The sequence below is a fragment of the Microtus oregoni genome, unplaced genomic scaffold (genome assembly GCF_018167655.1).
Source record: "Microtus oregoni isolate MIOR12 unplaced genomic scaffold, Mior012 000035F_ref0000213, whole genome shotgun sequence".
NCBI classification, from domain to species: domain Eukaryota; kingdom Metazoa; phylum Chordata; class Mammalia; order Rodentia; family Cricetidae; genus Microtus; species Microtus oregoni.
The window spans coordinates 12,177,732-12,196,208 of NW_024543094.1; the positions used below are offsets into that span (position 1 = coordinate 12,177,732).

The window sequence follows — 18,477 nt, forward strand, 5'->3', positions numbered from 1 at the left end:
CAGCAAAACATTTATTTTTTTTTTAAGAGAATTTCACTTTTTATTTTTTTCTCTTCTTCCGTTTATTTATTTATTAAAGATTTCTGTCTCTTCCCCGCCACCTCCTCCCATTTCCCTCCCCCTCCCCCAATCAAGTTCCCCTCCCTTGTCAGCCCGTGGAGCTACCAGGGTTCCCTGCCTAGTGGGAAGTCCAAGGACCACCCAGCCTGCTTCCTCGAAATAGTCCTGAACTTTACCCAGGTTGCTAGGAGACAGGACTCCTAACATTCCGGAGGATTTATGAGAGGTGAACTGCACAACCAAACTCAGTTGCTCAGTCCGCTGAAAGATGGACGTGCTATCAGCCAACCAGAGAACCTCTCGATCTCCACCAACCAATTAGAGCGCCAGAACTCCAGCAAACAAGTCTTTACCCTGCAGACTGTGTACCTTTCTGAGCGCCGGCGGCCGCCACTTGGCCCTCCAGTGCTGGTTGTTGGTTGAGCCAGAGAGCCAGGGGGTACCATGGATATCATCCCTAGAGTGGGCTTGGGTACCTGGAAGGTAAGGATACTTACTCTTCCGTCTGTGATCTGGCTAATTAACCGGGCTCGAGCCTGATGAATACTTGCTCAGGAGCAGTCAGGGGCACGGGGTGACTCCTTCCACACCCGGGCTCTGATCAAGGTCCTGACTGGAGAAATAGAGGAGAGGTCGGACTCTCCCTTGTGAAATAATTGTTACAAGGTCCTAAAGCACCTACTCCCTGTCAGTTTGAAAAACAGTCAAGATAAACTATATAAAGCATAGTGATCTTGAACCCGACCTTGTCTTCGATAGTCGTGGACCCCTCCTCCCTCCCCCAGTCTCCAAAGAATCATTTATGCAATGTAGCTCTAATTTTCTTTGCACACCAAAATCAAGTGTGCATGAAGCGACCACCAGGAAGCATTCTACTTTGCATGCTATAACCAAAGAAAAATAAACAATTACACTAATGCCTGCTTCTGCCTTTCTCTTAATGATAGCAGAGGTATTTGCTAGTGATTGGACAGCTTGCGCAGCAGATAATTTTATGTTGAAAAACACGTTTTAAATAGAGAAGGAACATGAATTTGGATGGGTAAAGGAGTGAGGGAGGTCTGGGAGGGGGAAAACATAGTAAATATACTTTGTATGAAAGACTGAATAAAAATTCTGTTTAGAAAAGTTTTCTTTTTAAATAAACGTTTCTCTGGGAATTTTTGTAAAAGTGTGGGATCTTTAGGCAATTCTATGGTTTGAGTACTCTTTGGTGCATCAGAGTGAAGGTTGACGTGGAAGAAACATGGAATTATTGAGACAAAGGCTTAAGAAAATCAAGAGGTGTCTTCAAAGTTGGTCTACTTCAGATTCTTCAAATACCTATTTTCTGTTGTTCTTGCCTATCATATTTTCACTTGCTAGCTCATTGACAGCATGCTTATTTTTCTCTAACTGAAGAGGGATACTTCGGTTATTAGTTTTGAACTTCTCTGAACCTGTGATTTGTTATATGAAAGCAATTACACTGGTGTGTTTTAGTAGCATTAATAACTATAATTAAAGTAAAAAAAATAGGAAAAAGCATTGCCTTCTGAACACAATGAAAACATTTAATTCTGTTCAAAATACTGGGGTATGAATTTCCAAAAATATGGAAGACACTGGAAAACCATAGCACTGTGTGACATTTACTGGTAGTCTAACATATACATATGCTAGATATGTATGTTGCTTTGAATAATTATTATACTTGAATGATAAATATAATATATTATAATTCTTTACTTAATTTATTAAGTAAACCATAAAACAAAGCAAGGAAGAGCTCAAATTCAAGACTAGCTTGGGCTATACCTCTCAGATTTAATGGGATTGCATACTGTATCATTAACCTTCTCCTGTAAATGTCATATAAGAATCTGATGGATCACTTTAATGAGAATAAACACTTGGTTTATCTTTACAGTTGATTGAACATTCCTGGGTGTTAGATCTCAGACCGCTTCATGCCCTGTCTATTGGTACTCACTCAGTAATCGCTTGGGAGCATGACACACAGCTCACTCCTCTGCAGGAGCTGGAAATGTCTGTAGTCTTTTCCCAAATTAGTAAGGGTGACAGTCAGACTTCTAATCACATTCTGACTCTGACATTCCCCAACTTTAGGTTTGGCTGGTAATAGTACTGTTTTAATGATTGGGTGTTTATATATTCCTTGGTTCTGCTTCCCAGGTGACAACAGAGACACTTAACTTGTTTGCCCCTGATGACAGAAGGAATACTTGTGTTTGATTATATTGCAGGCCTCTCCAGGAGAAGTAGCCAACGCGGTGATGGAGGCTATCAACTTGGGATACCGGCATTTCGACTGTGCTTACTTATACCACAATGAGAGTGAGGTTGGAATGGGAATCAATTCCAAGATCAAGGAGGGTGTGGTGAAAAGAGAGGAACTGTTTGTCGTCAGTAAGGTAAGGTTTCTCAGTTGCAAGGACAGCATGGTTTCCGCCACTCCAGTGATGGAAACTGAGAAAACTGGAATAATCGAGCCTAGAGTTTTCCTTGTAGGAATTGGTGTCTTTGGTTTTCAGTTGATTCAGAACTAACAAGGGCTTCTACAGCTTCATGAACCTGCGAGGTTACGTCAGATATAGATTTGCTTAAGGTTGCTTAAAGTTTTTTTTTTTTTTTTAAATTCAGCTGTTCAAATGGTTATGGAGAGATACCACCAATCAATAGTCCATTCATGCACACAAAGCTTGGTTGAGTGATGACACCTCTGTGTCTGTGATGAGCAGGATAAAACTCTAGCCCTTGAGAACTCTGTCTACATATCCATGCCTAAACTTGGAATTACCTGCTAGTGACAGTCAGTGTACACATGGCAAAGTCCACACTAAGAAATTGATGCTATCATGATTGGCTTTATAAGCAGGAAGTAAGTCATAAATCGAACATGAACTGTGCATGAACACAGTGGATGGAGGCTGGAGAAATGGACAGGGTTCAACTCATCGAAGTTCTGGCACATAAGAAGCTTGTACTTTTCCCTGAAACCCAGCGGGTTGAGAGCAAGCACTGTTTCTAAGTCAGGCAGCTGGGTTTCCATACGAATCAGACACGTACATAGGACATAATTATAGCTGACAGGAGGGATGTGCACTTTAAACAGGTTGTACACACAGTGCAGGAAATGATGAATTCTGTGCTGGCAAAGTGAGAAAGGCGAGGTGGATATGAAAGAGAGTAGGAAAATAAGCCCTGTAGAACACAAGGGTTGAACCAAGACTTAAAAGCTGATTTTTTTGGAGGCAGAGTATGGTGGTACACACCCTTCATCATAGCAGAGGCAGGCAAATTCTATAGGTTTGAGGCCAGCCTGGTCTACATAGTGAGTTCCAACAGAGTCAGAGCTGCCGTGAGATGCTGTCTCAGGGAGGGGACAAGAAGCTGCTTTTTAAAATTATTTTAAACCATGATCCACATTGTTACTATCAGTCAATAGTCACATGTTTAAGGTCCAACTATCCTTCAGGATCTCTGCCCAGATTGTTAGACAGGGTCAGGGTCCCAATGTCAGCATTTTTAAACTAAGAATTTGAATTTGTTGAACTCATGAAGAGTTTAAGGAAGTTAATAGTCTGGTGTAATATTCTACCAAATTCCCTTAAGACAAGGTCTTGTTAGTCCCATAGATGTGAGGAGAAAGATCCAAATTGTGGTCAAATTAATTTTCAAAAGGCTTTTTTTATTTCTGCACATGGGCCGTCCCTATAGGTGGGGTTGGAACGATGAGCATTGGACATGGGTAAGAAAGGTAAGGGTTTTATATTTCAGGAGTAGGGGTTTTCCACATAGGAGATTTAGCAGGCAGATTGGTACAGAAGCAGAACATAAGCATAACAAGTTGGTCATAGCAACCTCCTGAATCAAAGACATGGTTGCAAGGTGGTCACAACAATTTCTAAACAAAAGTGTGCTTGCAAGGTGATCATAACAACCTCCTGAAACAAAGCACGGTTGCCATTTCTTGGAACAGACAATATAGAACCATTAAGGTTACAGTTGGGGCATAGTCCAACCTTTGCAAAACAGATTTAATAATCAACATAAATGATCTAGTTTGTCTTTACTGTGAGATTGCTTTCAAGCCCAAGATAGAGGCAGGCTGGTTTATCAGTTTCTCACTGAACATTCAGATAGACTAGCAGCCTCCCATTAAATGCCTTCCCGTGTTGTCTTTTTTTTTTTTTTTTTTATTTTAATTTATTTATTTATTAAGAATTTCTGCCTCGTCCCCACAACCGCTTCCCATTTCCCTCCCCCTCCCCCGATCAAGTCCCCCCCCCCTCATCTGCTCGAAGAGCAATCAGGGTTCCCTGACCTTATGTAAGTAAAGACAATACTTTAGTTTCCCGGCCGCCTAGATCTAAATAATCACACAGAAACTATATTAATTTCAACACTGTTTGGCCAATGGCTCTGGTATATTTCTAGCTAGCTCTTACATCTTAAATTAACCCATTTCTATTATTCTGTGGATTGCCATATGACCCTGGCATTACCCCATTTTCTACATACCTTGTTTTCTCAGTAGCTGGCTGGCATCTGCTTGACTCCGCCTACTCTCTCTCTATATTTCTGTTAGGATTACCCTTAAGCTCCCTTGAGTATGGAAGGCTTCCTGCTGTGAATAAGGATAATCCTTTTCTAAGGGTAATGTCCCTGTTTTCCTTCAGAACTTCATGTGTTGTGTTGTCTCATGAAAGCTTGTGGGAAGCACCAACGAGTGTGCGACCTGTTGGTTTTAGATCGTGGCAGTGTAACAACAGTCTCCCTTCTTTTCTGTAGCTGTGGTGTACCTACCACAAGAAGTCTTTGGTGAAAACAGCATGCACCAATACCTTGAAGGCCTTAAACTTGGATTACCTTGACCTCTACCTCATACACTGGCCCATGGGCTTCAAGGTACCATTCACTTTGTGGCAGGATTCCTGCAAAGAGCCAGACAAATGTCAGCATGGGAGAGAGCCTGGAAGCAAAACATCTTCTTTGTTTTATCATAGAAAATGTGTATAAATATGAATTAAGCTGGAACTTCCAAAATTTGAAATTCTTAGAAATTATATATATATAATTTGATACTTGTCCTTTGATCTACAGGAAGGTATGATTGGTCACAAGAGACAGGTAGTCTGTAAGCCCTTGTTGTTCAGCAGAGTAACTAGGTTTTTACCCCTTAGCATATTTGCCTTTTTCCTCCATACTCTGCCTTTGTATTCTCACTTGGTTGTCACTCATCTTGATGGGAGGTGTTTGAAGAGTGAAGATCCTAATAATATTGTTGGGAGACAATTGAATATTATAGGACATGAAGAAAGTCCCATTGTTCCCTGATTTTAAAAATCTGGATCAGTCAGGGATTCAACCTTTGAGCAAGTTTCATGAATGGGATTTTGCTGGCCTCACCTTCCCTTCATTCTAGGTCTTAAAGTGGCAACTGAGCCTAGAGAGGAAAAGTGGCCCAGCAAAGCCGGTAGGATTTAGTGACAGGGTTAAAGCTAAGATGCAAATCCACTAGTGCAGACTGTACATCTGTGTTCTCTCCCTACATAGTCTTCTGGTGGAGGATGCCACAAGCCCCAATAAGCTCCTTTTCTTCTGGTTCTCACAGCCTGGAGAAAAAGATGTACCTTTGGATTGCAATGGCATGGTTATACCCAGTAACACCAGCTTTCTGGACACCTGGGAGGTAAGTTGAAGCATGCCATCTGGCTACGTCACCCCCACTGACACATACCCTGATGAAAGTTGCACAAGATCTCTCAAGCTTCTGTGTTCAAATACACCAGGTACTACTTCAAATATGGGGTTTGCAGTATATGATGGTTAAATATGGATTGTCAACTGGACATAATCTAGAATCAGTTAGGTCAGGAATCAAACCCCTTGGCAATCTTTGAAGATGTTCCTAGATTGAATTAAATGAGGCTCAAAGGAGTCAACCTAAATGTAGGCGGAATCATTTTTTGAACTGGGGTCTTGGACTGAATAAAGAGAGGTTTTTGGGCACCGGTGTGATTCCCTGTCCATTTCCTAACTATGGATGCATTGTGACCAAGGCCCTCACACTCCTGTTACCCACACTCCCCTTCCATGACAGAAGACTGGTCACACCTTTAAACTAGAAGCCAAAAATAAGCCCTTCCTTAGGTTGCCTTTTTGAGGATCTTGTGCAAATAAGAAAAGTAGCTAATACACACCATGAATTATGGATAAATACTTGAAAAACTGAAGATACCAAAATGAATTTATCACTGTTTCAACCTAGTGTAGTATAGGGAATCATACAGATCACTCTTTTCCCACAACTGTTTCTGTTTTTTTTTTTTTTAAATTAAAACATACCATTTCTCCCCAGGAAATACAGAGTAATAAAAAGGGAAAACTTTAAAAATTCCTATTTCCATAAGCCTCTGGCAATCACTGGCATTGCAGTCCTCTCCTAGTTCCTGGAGGTTCTCTTTTAATTGTTACAGAAACATAATGTTGGCAACATGTAAAGCTCAATTGGGAAGGTGTGAAAAGGAAAAAGTTAGTGGCAAGGTGACGAAGTGTCAAGTCAGTGTCCCAGATCTAGATAAAAAATGGTGAACATTTGAGTTGAGGTGGTAAGCAAGAAAAATAAGGAAGGTGGTGGACTTGAGAGTCTCATGAAGTCAGTGAAGTTGACAAAGTTGGAACAGAGAATAGCAGGACTCTCTGACTGTGAGCTCTGATACTGTTGCTGCCCAGCTTCAGGAACAGAACATCAGCACATTTGAACAAGTTTAAGTATAAATTGGCAAAACTTAGGGAAGAGTTTTAGCTCAGAAGATCCAATATGGAGCCATGCCTGTGAGAATGATAGGTGAAACTAGCAATATTTCAGTCCCTTAAAAAGAGATACAAGAGGAACAGACAGACAGGGAGAAGTCTCTGGGCTGGGCACTGACAGCCTCTCCTCCTGGAAAATTATCAACTTGGAAACTAACCAGAAAGAAAGTGAACAAATTACTTTTGGGGTTCCAGCCCTTTCTGTCACCTTGCGCTTCTGCTCATGAAAGATTTTGGTCAAACACCAGGTGTTTAAACATGCATGGTGTTTATTGAGTGATTATTACAGAATCCTAATTCACTGGTTCCTGTCTTCATCATCGCTGGAGACTTACACCTGATTCTGCACTGCCCTGAAGCTCATGGGTTTTCGGAAAGCCTAGGTACAAGGCTCATTCATCGGAGGTCAGCCCAGTTTCAGATCGCTTTGCCCTCAAATTACTGAAAATGTGTAATGGTGAGAGTGGGAAACAAGAGTGCTGACCCATCACCACACTCAGGGCAAATGCGTTGGTGGAAAGCAAAGTGAACAAATGGAGCCGGCAGTGGAGGGGTCGCTGTAGGTCACCTCGAAGCACAGGCTTAAGAAAATTGGAAATAATGTGGAATGCTCGCTTGGATCTAACTGAGGCCAAATGCTTTGTGTCTCTCATTCCATGTAACTTTAAAACAGCCCTGGTGTGGATACTGTTGTCCACATGATCTTGTAACGTCAAGTACTTTAAAAATATTGGAGCACTATGGCAAGTCGCCAAGGGACATGGCTTGTCACGGGGCTAGACAAACCATATAACTTGTGTACTTAGCACATGTTTTTCTCTTTCAGGCCATGGAGGACCTGGTGATTGAGGGGCTGGTGAAGCACCTTGGGGTGTCAAACTTTAACCATGAACAGCTTGAGAAGCTTTTGAATAAGCCTGGTTTGAGGATCAAGCCCATAACTAACCAGGTGAGCTGGTAGATGGTCAGAAGTTTTGCACGGTGTTATTCTCTTTCCCTCCATGTGGTGGGGAACGAGAAAGGTAACATGTTGGCCTGTGGTAGCTGTCAGAATTGAAATGAGATGACGGGAGATGTGAATGGGCAGATGTCTTCTTTTAGAGCTCATGTGGTTAGGTGATGCCGCGGGTGGGTGGAGTGTGGCATGGATCTCGCTGCTTGGCCTGTGTTTGGAGGCACATGATCAAGTGTGTTCAGAAGAGCAGGGTCCTCTCAGACCCTTCATTCACCCTTACTAAAGGAGGGCAGCCCTTCCCTTCCACTCATCCAGCTCATGCTGAAGAGTAGTGGGTAACCAGGTCTCCACCCAGGCATACAGAGTACAGAAATGAATCTTCTCCCCACGCCCCCCAGCTTCCCTTCACATTTGGCTACAGCACGTATAGTACCCCAAAGCTCACATTTTGTTTGTTTACTGGCCATTATTTGTCACCAGGGTTTAATGACCATAAGTTTTGTCTGAATTTGTTTGGAGGTAAAGCTCAAAACCTAAGCATTTAAAGTTTTTCAATAACTATTTGTTGAATGCATGCAATTAGAGAATTACATGCAACAAGTTTATGCCGCGGGTAACAGCAACAGTTTTTCAGAGGAAACTTGCCTGGAAGTTGATCTTGCTGGATGTGGCTTGGTCTTGAAAGCCAAGGCACTGCTCATAATTCTCTTCAGTTTCCTCTAAATGAGCATTAATTCTAAGTCTGTTCATAACCTGAAATGGGGGAGGTAGAAATAACTTCTCTCAAGGCTTGTTATGTTTGAAACCAAAGTCCTGGTGACAAAAGATAGCCAATAAGCAAATTAAACGTGTGAGGCATTGGGTAATGTGAGTACCATTGGAACCTTGAAGGGCAGGAGGGAGAGGGAGTGGAGTCAGACTGCTCAGGCTTGTTCCTGCATGATGGAAGAAGCTTCACTGAGCAGGTGATGTAGGAATGTCTGCATGACATAGAGGGCTGAGAGTGTGGAATTGGAGCCATTTATAGCATCTGACATCTTGGAGATGCCAGAGACCAACCTACTCATTTGTAGGTGGAGACACCCAGACCTTAAGAGAGAGGCTTTATACCTAGTTAGTGACTGTGGGGACATCAAGTATGTCTTCTTTTTGGTGCTTTTTTGGTATGCCACTTGTCTGGATTATTTTGGTGCACTATGGTTATGTTTGTAGATTGAATGCCACCCATATCTTACTCAGAAGAATCTGATTGATTTTTGCCATAAGAGAAATGTGTCTGTGACTGCTTACCGTCCTCTTGGTGGCTCAAGGTAAGGGCATGTTAGAGATTGTGCTAATCTGAATGCTAACAGATGCAAGATGCCCCCCTCTTGTTTCATTTGAGAGTTGGAGGAGCTTCACTGAGAGAGCATAGAGGGAGCTTCCTACACCTTTCAGGCCCCAGGAAGAATGTAGGTGGCTACTTCGCAGGCTGGAGAGTTGCCTTGTTTGGGCTTCCCTGTGAGGGTAACCAGCTTTGAAAAGACAGACCCAGCCTGAAGCAAAACCCTTTGCTGATCTCCCTGGTAGTTCACCAGTCAGCTACTACCCTCTCAGAGCATGTCACAAAATTCAGAGTCTTTAGATAATGCTACAGTGATGTCTTCTTTCCCCAAACCTGGAGTTTGTACCTTTCCCTTACTGAACTACCTAAGCCAGAACTGTAGATCCATCCCTTTTCCTTATCCCTGCCCAATCCAATGCCAAGATCGATGGCAAGAGAACCTGGAATCTGTCTTTCACTCTCTGCTGTCTTCACCTCTGCCTTAATGAAATGCAGATGGCTTAAGGTTCTTAACTGCTTAACTCCCTTGCAGATCCACCCTTTCCTTTGGGTTACTCACCTGCTAACTGAAGTGATCTCATTGGACACAGTCATGTCCGTTTCCTACTTTAACTTCGTTCTTCCTGAGCCTTTGTGGAGGAGGTGACCTGGCTTCATCCTCCTCTGGTCACTCTTTTCCCCAGTCCTGTAAACCTTCAACATACCAATCACAGAAAACTACTGATAAATGCTTGGATAGAATATTCTTTCTAGTCTTTGCAACTTTGCATATACTGTTTTTGTTGTTTTGTTTTGTTTTTTTTTTATTGAGAAAAGGAAGAAAAAAAAAACAAGTTTCCACCTCCTTCCAGCCTCCCATTTCCCTCCCCCTCCTCCCACCCTTCTCTCCCTCCTCCCATCCTTCTCCCCCTCCTCTCACTCCTCTCCCCCTCCCTCTTCAGTCCAAAGAGCAGTCAGGGTTCCCTGCCCTGTGGTAAGTCCTAGGTCCTCCCCACTCTGTCCATTTCTAGGAAGGTGAACATACAAACTGGCTAGGCTCCCATAAAGCCAGCACATTGCGTAGGATCAAAACCCCGTGCCATTGTCCTTGGCTTCTCATCAGCCCTCATTGTTCGCCATGTTCAGAGAGTCCGGTTTTATCCCATGCTTTTTCAGTCACAGTGCAGCTGGCCTTGGTGAGCTCCCAGTAGATCAGCTCCACTGTCTCAGTGGGTGGGTGCACCCCTCGTGGTCCCGACTTCCTTGCTCATGTTCTCCCTTCTTCTACTCCTCATTGGGACCTTGGGAGCTCAGTCCAGTGCTCCAGTGTGGGTCTCTGTCTCTATCTCCATCCATTATCAGATGAAGGTTCTATGATGATATGCAAGATATTCATCAGTATTTCTATAGGCTAGGGTCATTTCCGGTTCCCTATCCTCATCTGCCCAAGGAACTAACTGGAGACCTCGGCTTGGGCTCCTGGGAGCCACTCTAGGTTCAAGTCTCTTGCCAACCCTAAGGTGGCTCCCTTAACTAAGAATTGTGCTTCCGTGCTCCCCTATCCTACCTTCCTTTATCCCAATCTTCCTTTTTCCCCAAGTTCCCCCCATCCTCCCCTTCTCCCTTTTCTCTCCCCATCTCCCCTACCCCCATCCCACCCCACCCCCAAGATCCCAATTTTCTCCCCGGCAATTTTGTCTACTTCCCATAGCCAAGAGGATAACTATATGTTTTTCCATTGGTTCAACTTCTTACTTAGCTTCTTTAGGATCACCAATTGTAGACTCCGTGACCCTTATTTATGGCTAGAAACCAATTATGAGTGAGTACATCCCATATTCATCTTTTTGGGTCTGGGTTACCTCACTCAGAATAGTGTTTTCTATTTCCATCCATTTGCATGCAAAATTCGAGAAGTCATTGTTTTTTACCGCAGCGTAGTACTCTAATGTGTAGATATTCCACACTTTCTTCATCCATTCTTCCATTGAAGGGCATCTAGGTTGTTTCCAGGTTCTGGCTATTACAAATAATACTGCTATGAACATGGTTGAACAAATGATCTTGTTTTTGTTTTTTGAGGGGTTTTTTTTGGCATATACTAAGAATCTGTAGTTTACTCTTTCTTGAGTTTGCTTGCTCTTGTTTCTGTTGTCATGCTCAGGTCGGGAGCACTGTGCCCTCCAGGAAGTTTCCATGAGCTCCTTGCTGTATTTGTTGCCTTGCTCTTGTCATAGCATCTCACCTTTATTCCCTTCCACTATTAATGCACTAGGTTTCTTTGCACTGTTTGTCACTGATGTCACCTGACTGCAGAGGCCATCTCTTTATCTATTCCTACCCTCAAGCTGGATGCCAGGAAGCTGTTAGGAAGCCAGGAAAGGCTAGACTCACTTCAGTTTCCTTACCTTTGTGTTTTCTTTGTGAAATAGGGTGTGCATTTTTGGACTTGAGAGCAGCTTGGGAGTTCTTAGAAGTCTGGGGCATATTTTACAGCTTAGCCTTGGTGTAGAAGAGTCTCTGTCTATCAGAGGAGCTTATGGCAAGATAGCACCCGCTCTGTCTGGTTCTTTCTGAATGCATTGAGAGCTGTGACTAGCTTCGTTCTTGAAACCTGTTAACTGCTTAATAAAAGATGATTTGCTGGGTTTGATTCCCTAGCACTCTGTAAACCAGATGTGGTAGTGCACATCTGTAACCCTAGCAGTTTGAAGAGGAGGCAGAAAGATCAGAAGTTCAAAGTCGTTCTCATGTTATATAGCAAGTTCAAAGCCAGACATGACACTCTTGTCTAAAATAAAATAAAATGGCTTCCCTTAGTCACTAGGACCCTTGCCTGGATAGATTTTTGATGGATATGTTTATAGTCTTAAACATATCTTGTAAAAGTTTTCACAAGCGGAAAATAGTAACAGTGACACCTGCCAGCAATCCAAGCACTTAGGTGACAAAGGCAAGAAGACTGAGTTTGAAGTCAATGAAGTCTAAGTGAGTTACTCAAAAAATAAAAAGTAATAAGCAAGTAAAATAAACAAACAATAAACTTTTAATCTTAAAGAAAAGTCAATTTTCTAAGCATTTGTGTTGACTGTTCTCCTGACTCAATCCACTTTGCTATGTCTCTCTAGAGATGGGGTTGACTTGTTGGATGATATTGTCGTTCGGAAGATTGCAAAGAAGCATGTGAAGTCTTCTGCTCAGGTATGTGGAAAGAACTGTCATGTGCTGAGATCACACTTTATCACCTCTCCCCAGATCCTGAGCCTTGTCAGTTCATCCTGATGAGTTGATTTACCAGAGCTTCCCAGTTTGGAGCTCTAAGTTGGTTGCTTCCATGTCCTCATCCAGTCAAGCCATATACCCTGCCTTTTTCAGCAGTCAATTGGATGCCCTCCAGTGCCACTTCCTCTGCCCTATCAACTGCATGAACAACCAGTGTGAGAGAGATCAGTCCATTAACATCAGCCTTATCCTAATGTCCTGATCGTTTGGAGAACCAGGCACATGCTGAGGGATTCTAGTGAAAGTGTGAACGAGTCCTCTGTCCTTCTCTTTGGGCTGATGGCATTCATTACAGATTTATTACTTAAGCAATTAAGTTTGATTTCTAAAGGCCTTTGAGATGACCAAAGCTTTTGAGCTCTTTCTGTACAATGAAATTGAACGACCGTAATGCCTTGTTTCCATTTGTTGTATTTCTCTGTGAAACTTTCTTTCCTACAGATTTTGATCCGATTTCAGATCCAAAGGAACGTGATAGTGATTCCCAAATCTGTCACCCCAAGTCGGATCAAGGAGAATATCCAGGTGGGCATTTCCTGATTCTATAGTGTTTCAGATCATGACCTAGAGAGTGGAGTGCTGGCTAACTTCCATAACAACCAACCAACCAGATCTCCGTGGCCGTCACCTGACAGAGGTGTATTCTTCTGTGATCTGTGTTGGTGGTTAGCCTTTCACGTAGTGAGTCAGGCCAGGCTCTTATTATGTCCTGTCCCCCTACCCACCAGAGCTGGGAATCTTCTCCATTCAACCCTAGATGGGGAAAGAGGTAAGAGGAGCTTGTGGGGAAGCATGTAACAGACCACATTTGGGAATGAGCACCTTCATCCCATTCAATAATTCTGTCACACTTACCTTTAACAGAAGCTAGATACGTTCAGGGTATGCTCAGGAGGAAGGAATACAAGCTGGGTGATCACCAGTGTTAGCCATATGGGGTTTGTTCACTAGTCTCTTGAGGGCAGCTGCTGTGGATGTTATGTTCTTCATGAATCAGTGAAAACCAAAGGGCTAGACATCTTAATTAGCAATCCATATACAAAACTCTGATTGAGAACAGCTTTTTTGAAGATAGTCTTTTATAACTTAACCAAGCAGCAGAGTTGAGACCTGATGCTGAGGGTAGAGAATAACGTCAGTTTAGGAGAGGCTCAAGAGAAAGTGCCAGTTAGTTCCGGAGGAGCCAGGAGTTGTGTACCTGAGTTTAACTAGAAGAAAAACATCAAGGATAGTAGACTGTGGGCTTGCCCTTTGAGTTGGTCGAAGTCTTTCAATACAAGCACCTATGTTCTTCTGACAGCTCAGGGAACCCGTTTAGTATTTATTCTAGTACTGTGTACTTCTCTCCATGGTCACAATGACTCTAGCACTGAAACTGGCTCTCTTCAATTCCCATATATACTGTGTGGCTGGTTGGCTAAACCTGAGTATATCAGTCTTCTTAGGGTAGAGGTGGGGGTCCAATAGCTGCCGTCCTTAGGGCAGGGTGAAGCTGCTGGGTGTTCTTCTGTTTCTTTTTCTTGGATTCAGACCTTCAGGTCAGTGAATGTTAGTCACTGTAAGATACTGTTATGGAGGAATTTGATCATAGCCCTCAAGTGTATTAGAGGGCGAAGGGCAGAGAGGTAAGAATACTATTTGAAAATGAAGTTACTCAAAATGTTCTTGTATTATTTGATGCTACAGTCAATACCAGCTGACTTCCGAGCTGATGCGGTGAAAGGAGCAATGATTTTTCCTTTTGAAAGGAGGAGGTAGATCAGTGAAGAAAATACTTTGCTTTTTTGAAACTCTTCCTCTTTGTTCCTCACCCCCATAAGATAAAAACGATATATATCTCATCTTTCCGAGGTTTCTTAAATTTAACTGAGACTAAGCCTGTGCCCACCAAGCAATGAAAATCAAGTGCATTTTGGAAGGCTCGGCAGTCTTTTAGAGGAAGTTCTAAGTGCTTAATAAAAAATTTCTTTCCCATCTAAGTGTCTGTTGTAAGAAACAAATATGCCAATTCAATGGGGTTAATCTGAATTCCCTGTGATGATCTGATTTTGGTTCCAGGTATTTGATTTTGAACTAACAGAAAAAGATATGGAGGAACTCCTCAGCCTCAATAAGAACCTCCGGTTGGCCACATTCCCCTCGTAAGTCTATCTCCTTTACTTCTTTTCAAAGATAAAGGAGCCATACACAAGCATGGTGACTGGTTCTCAAACAATCTTTACCGTTAATATTCAAGGTTAATTAATCCTTACTATAACTTTTCCCTGTTAATTGTTGGGCCAGTGAATAAAGACAATGACTAATTTATACACTGGAGAGTTAGAAAAGCATACCTCTGTCACTTACGATGTTTCCTTTAAAGATGCCTGTTCTCTATTTCTGCTTGTAATTTTTGAATCTTATTTTTCAGAACTGAAAATCACAAGGACTACCCTTTCCACATAGAGTACTGAAGACAGCGTCGTCGCTCGCCCTCTTTTGTTCTCAGATCACCAAAGTTGGCAGCATGGATCCACCTCTGCAGAGGCTGTGTGGGCTCAGCCAGCAAGACAGCAGCAGAGTTAAAAGCAAGGAAAATCCTGCCTAGAACCAGTTCTTGGAGAAACATAAAAATCTAGGGGTGAGATAAGAAAGTGCCATGCAGGCTGTAGGTGTTACTGAGTTGTTAGGGATCGCCAACGACACATCAGTCCTTGTGGCTTCTATCCTCTGAAATGAGATGCTGATGGCTCATGAATTAAAATCTACAAGTCAGCTTCAACAGCAATCAACCTTAGGCCAGTTGTGTTTTTCCTTCATACTACTCTCTGCCCCCACCCTGAGTTTTCTAGATTATTTTCAAGCAAACTCTACCTGCACTTCAGTAAAGGAAAACCATTAAGCTGAGGCTCTATCGCAGACAATTTTGTTTTTAATATTCTTAATTAAAGATTCCCAAGTGTGTCTGTGGGTGGATATGGATGTGTGTATGCCTCTTCACATATGTGTGCAGGTGAACAAACATATGTGTGCATGTATATGGAGTGCTCACTTCCCTCCTAGTCTGCCTCCTAAAAAGAAGTGAAAGGATCTTATTGGTCTGAGTACAAAAGAGAGCTTTGTTGTACGAAAACATTTGCTTTCTATGTGAGAACCTCAAGTTAGGCTCTTCAGAGCAGTGTGGATGAAAGAGAAGTTGGATGTCCCGTTAGAGTGTCTACAGAGGCCTCCAAATATCTCCCACCTGCACTTCACTAGGAAAACACTGACTGACTCTTCCTCAGTCCCACTGACATGGACTTTTTTTTTTCATACTCATAACTCTTTATTACTTATTAATTTTATGACTTTATGCAAGTTAGTTCCTAAACTGAACTTTTCTTGAGTATCAACCTAAAGGCACGATAATGAAATGTCACCATATACATAAAGCACATGATCCCATCATTTGCAGTAAAATCCTTTTTGTGGGTGCACATGAGCACGCCAGGAGGTTATATGGTCTTATCTCCAAGAGTCTAATCATGACCAATCTAAACAAAACATTTTGCATATCTCAGATTACTTATACATAAACCACTGCCAATTTGGAAAGCTTTTCTTCTTTTTTTTTCTTTTTTTTTTTTATTGAGAAAAGGAAGAAAAAAAAAAAACAAGTTTCCACCTCCTCCCAGCCTCCCATTTCCCTCCCCCTCCTCCCACCCTTCTCCCCCTCCTCCCATCCTTCTCCCCCTCCTCTCACTCCTCTCCCCCTCCCTCTCCAGTCCAAAGAGCAGTCAGGGTTCCCTGCCCTGTGGTAAGTCCTAGGTCCTCCCCACTCTGTCCATTTCTAGGAAGGTGAACATCCAAACTGGCTAGGCTCCCGCAAAGCCAGAACATTAAGTAGGATCAAAACCCCATGCCATTGTCCTTTGCGTCTCATCAGCCCTCATTGTTCGCCATGTTCAGAGAGTCCAGTTTTATCCCATGCTTTTTCAGTCACAGTCCAGCTGGCCTTGGTGAGCTCCCAATAGATCAGCTCCACTGTCTCAGTGGGTGGGTGCACCCCTCGTGGTCCCGACTTCTTTGCTCATGTTCTCCCTCCTTCTGTTCCTCATTGGGACCTTGGGAGCTCAGTCCAGTGCTCCAGTGTGGGTCTCTGTCTCTATCTCCATCCATCACCAGATGAAGGTTCTATGATGATATGCAAGATATTCGTCAGTATTTCTATAGGCTAGGGTCATTTCCGGTTCCCTATCCTCATCTGCCCAAGGAACTAACTGGAGACCTCGGCTTGGGCTCCTGGGAGCCACTCTAGGTTCAAGTCTCTTGCCAACCCTAAGGTGGCTCCCTTAACTAAGAATTGTGCTTCCGTGCTCCCCTACCCTACCTTCCTTTATCCCAATCTTCCTTGGAAACTTGAGGAAAATGGAAAGCTTTTCTTAATCGTGATTCATATAAAGGTGATTCTTTAATTTGTGGGTTGTATGGATTTGATGGGGGCAGAGATTAGTCCTCTCTACCCAACTGCAGTGGGAATAAGGATGGAATCCCACATTATATGGGGTCCAAAACTTGTTCCTTTCTGTGTAATGAGAATATAAAATCTCACCACTCCTCCCTAGGCAGCTGTTGGTTAATTAAAGAAAGGCCCTCATGTAAAGACTGTCAGTCCTTTGATAACATGTTTTCAGACTGACTGGAATTTGACAGACATAAACAAATATTAAATTCAGACTACAACCATGTCTTCCCAAAGAATATCTTGCCAATCCCCTTTTTTTTTGGCCAAGGAAGCATGGAGAGTCTCCTCTTATGTCAGAGATTTGGCATCCAGATGTCTGCCAATACCCAGAGAACCTAAACTTAATGAAGATATAGAAACAGTGTTTGTCTACCTGAGTTTCAAGAAGTACACTCGAAAGTTTCTTTTGTTCCTCTTGTGGGAGCAGGAATGGAGGTCATTTTGCTTTGGGAAGGCATTCTTTTTTTTTTTTTTATTGCGAAAAGAAGAAAAAAAAACATAAACAAAAAACAAGTTTCCACCTCCTCCCAGCCTCCCATTTCCCTTCCCCTCCTCCCATCCGTCTCCCCCTCCTCCCACCCTTCTCCCCCTCCTCCCACCCTTCTCCCCCTCCACCCACTCCTCTCCCCCTCCCTCTCCAGTCCACAGAGCAGTCCGGGTTCCCTGCCCTGTGTTAAGTCCTAGGTCCTCCCCACTCTGTCCATATCTAGGAAGGTGAACATCCAAACTGGCTAGGCTCCCACAAAGCCAGCACATTAAGTAGGATCAAAACCCCCTGCCATTGTCCTTGGTGTCTCATCAGCCCTCATTGTTCGCCATATTCAGAGAGTCCGGTTTTATCCCATGCTTTTTCGGTCACAGTCCAGCTGGCCTTGGTGAGCTCCCCGTAGATCAGCTCCACTGTCTCAGTGGGTGGATGCACGCCTCGTGGTCCCAACTTCTTTGCTCATGTTCTCCCTCCTTCTGTTCCTCATTGGGACCTTGGGAGCTCAGTCCAGTGCTCCTGTGTGGGTCTCTGTCTCTATCTCTATCCATCACCAGATGAAGATTCTATGATGATATGCAAGATATTCGTCAGTATTGCTCTAGGATAGGGTCATTTCAGGTTCCCAATCCTCAGCTGCCCAAGGAACTAACTGGGAACCTCATCTTGGGCACTAGGGAGCCCCTCTAGGGTCAAGTCTCTTGCCCACCCTAAAGTGGCTCCCTTAACTAAGAATTGTGGTTCCGTGCTCCCCTATCCACCTTTCCTTTATCCCAATTCTCCTGTTTCCCCAGGTCCCCCCTCCTTCCCTTCTACCGTTTCTCTCCCCATCTCCCCTTACCCCCATCCCACCGAACCCCCAAGATCCCATTTTCTCCCCGGAAATTTGGTCTACTTCCCTTAGCCAAGAGGATAACTATATGTTTTTCCTTGGGTTCACCTTCTTACTTAGCTTTTTTAGGTTCACCTCTTGTAGACTCCGTGGTCCTTATTTATGGCTAGAAACCAATTATGAGTGAGTACATCCCATGTTCATCTTTTTGGGTCTGGGACACCTCACTCAGGATAGTGTTTTCTATTTCCATCCATTT

General features: G+C 43.2%; 1 protein-coding gene across 2 annotated transcripts; it reads left to right on the plus strand.

Moving 5' to 3' along the window:
- Positions 1-413: 413 nt before the first annotated feature.
- Akr1e2 (aldo-keto reductase family 1 member E2) lies at positions 414-15,190 on the plus strand. 2 transcript variants are annotated; one of them, XM_041630777.1, is made up of 10 exons: positions 414-543; positions 2,307-2,474; positions 4,855-4,971; positions 5,678-5,755; positions 7,706-7,828; positions 9,047-9,144; positions 12,266-12,338; positions 12,861-12,944; positions 14,478-14,560; positions 14,830-15,190. In XM_041630777.1, the coding sequence occupies exons 1-10, from the start codon at positions 505-507 to the stop codon at positions 14,870-14,872; spliced, it is 906 nt and encodes a 301-aa protein (XP_041486711.1). In that variant the 5' UTR covers positions 414-504; the 3' UTR covers positions 14,873-15,190. The 2 variants fall into 2 exon arrangements, with proteins under 2 accessions (XP_041486711.1, XP_041486713.1); XM_041630779.1 differs by lacking the exon at positions 4,855-4,971.
- Positions 15,191-18,477: the final 3,287 nt, after the last annotated feature.

Coding starts and splice junctions, on each gene's coding strand:
- Akr1e2 (XM_041630777.1), top strand. CDS start 505: ATGGATATCATCCCTAGAGTGGGCTTGGGTACCTGGAAG. Junction 9,145..12,265: donor CGTCCTCTTGGTGGCTCAAG/GTAAGGGCATGT, acceptor ATGTCTCTCTAG/AGATGGGGTTGACTTGTTGG. Junction 12,339..12,860: donor ATGTGAAGTCTTCTGCTCAG/GTATGTGGAAAG, acceptor TCTTTCCTACAG/ATTTTGATCCGATTTCAGAT.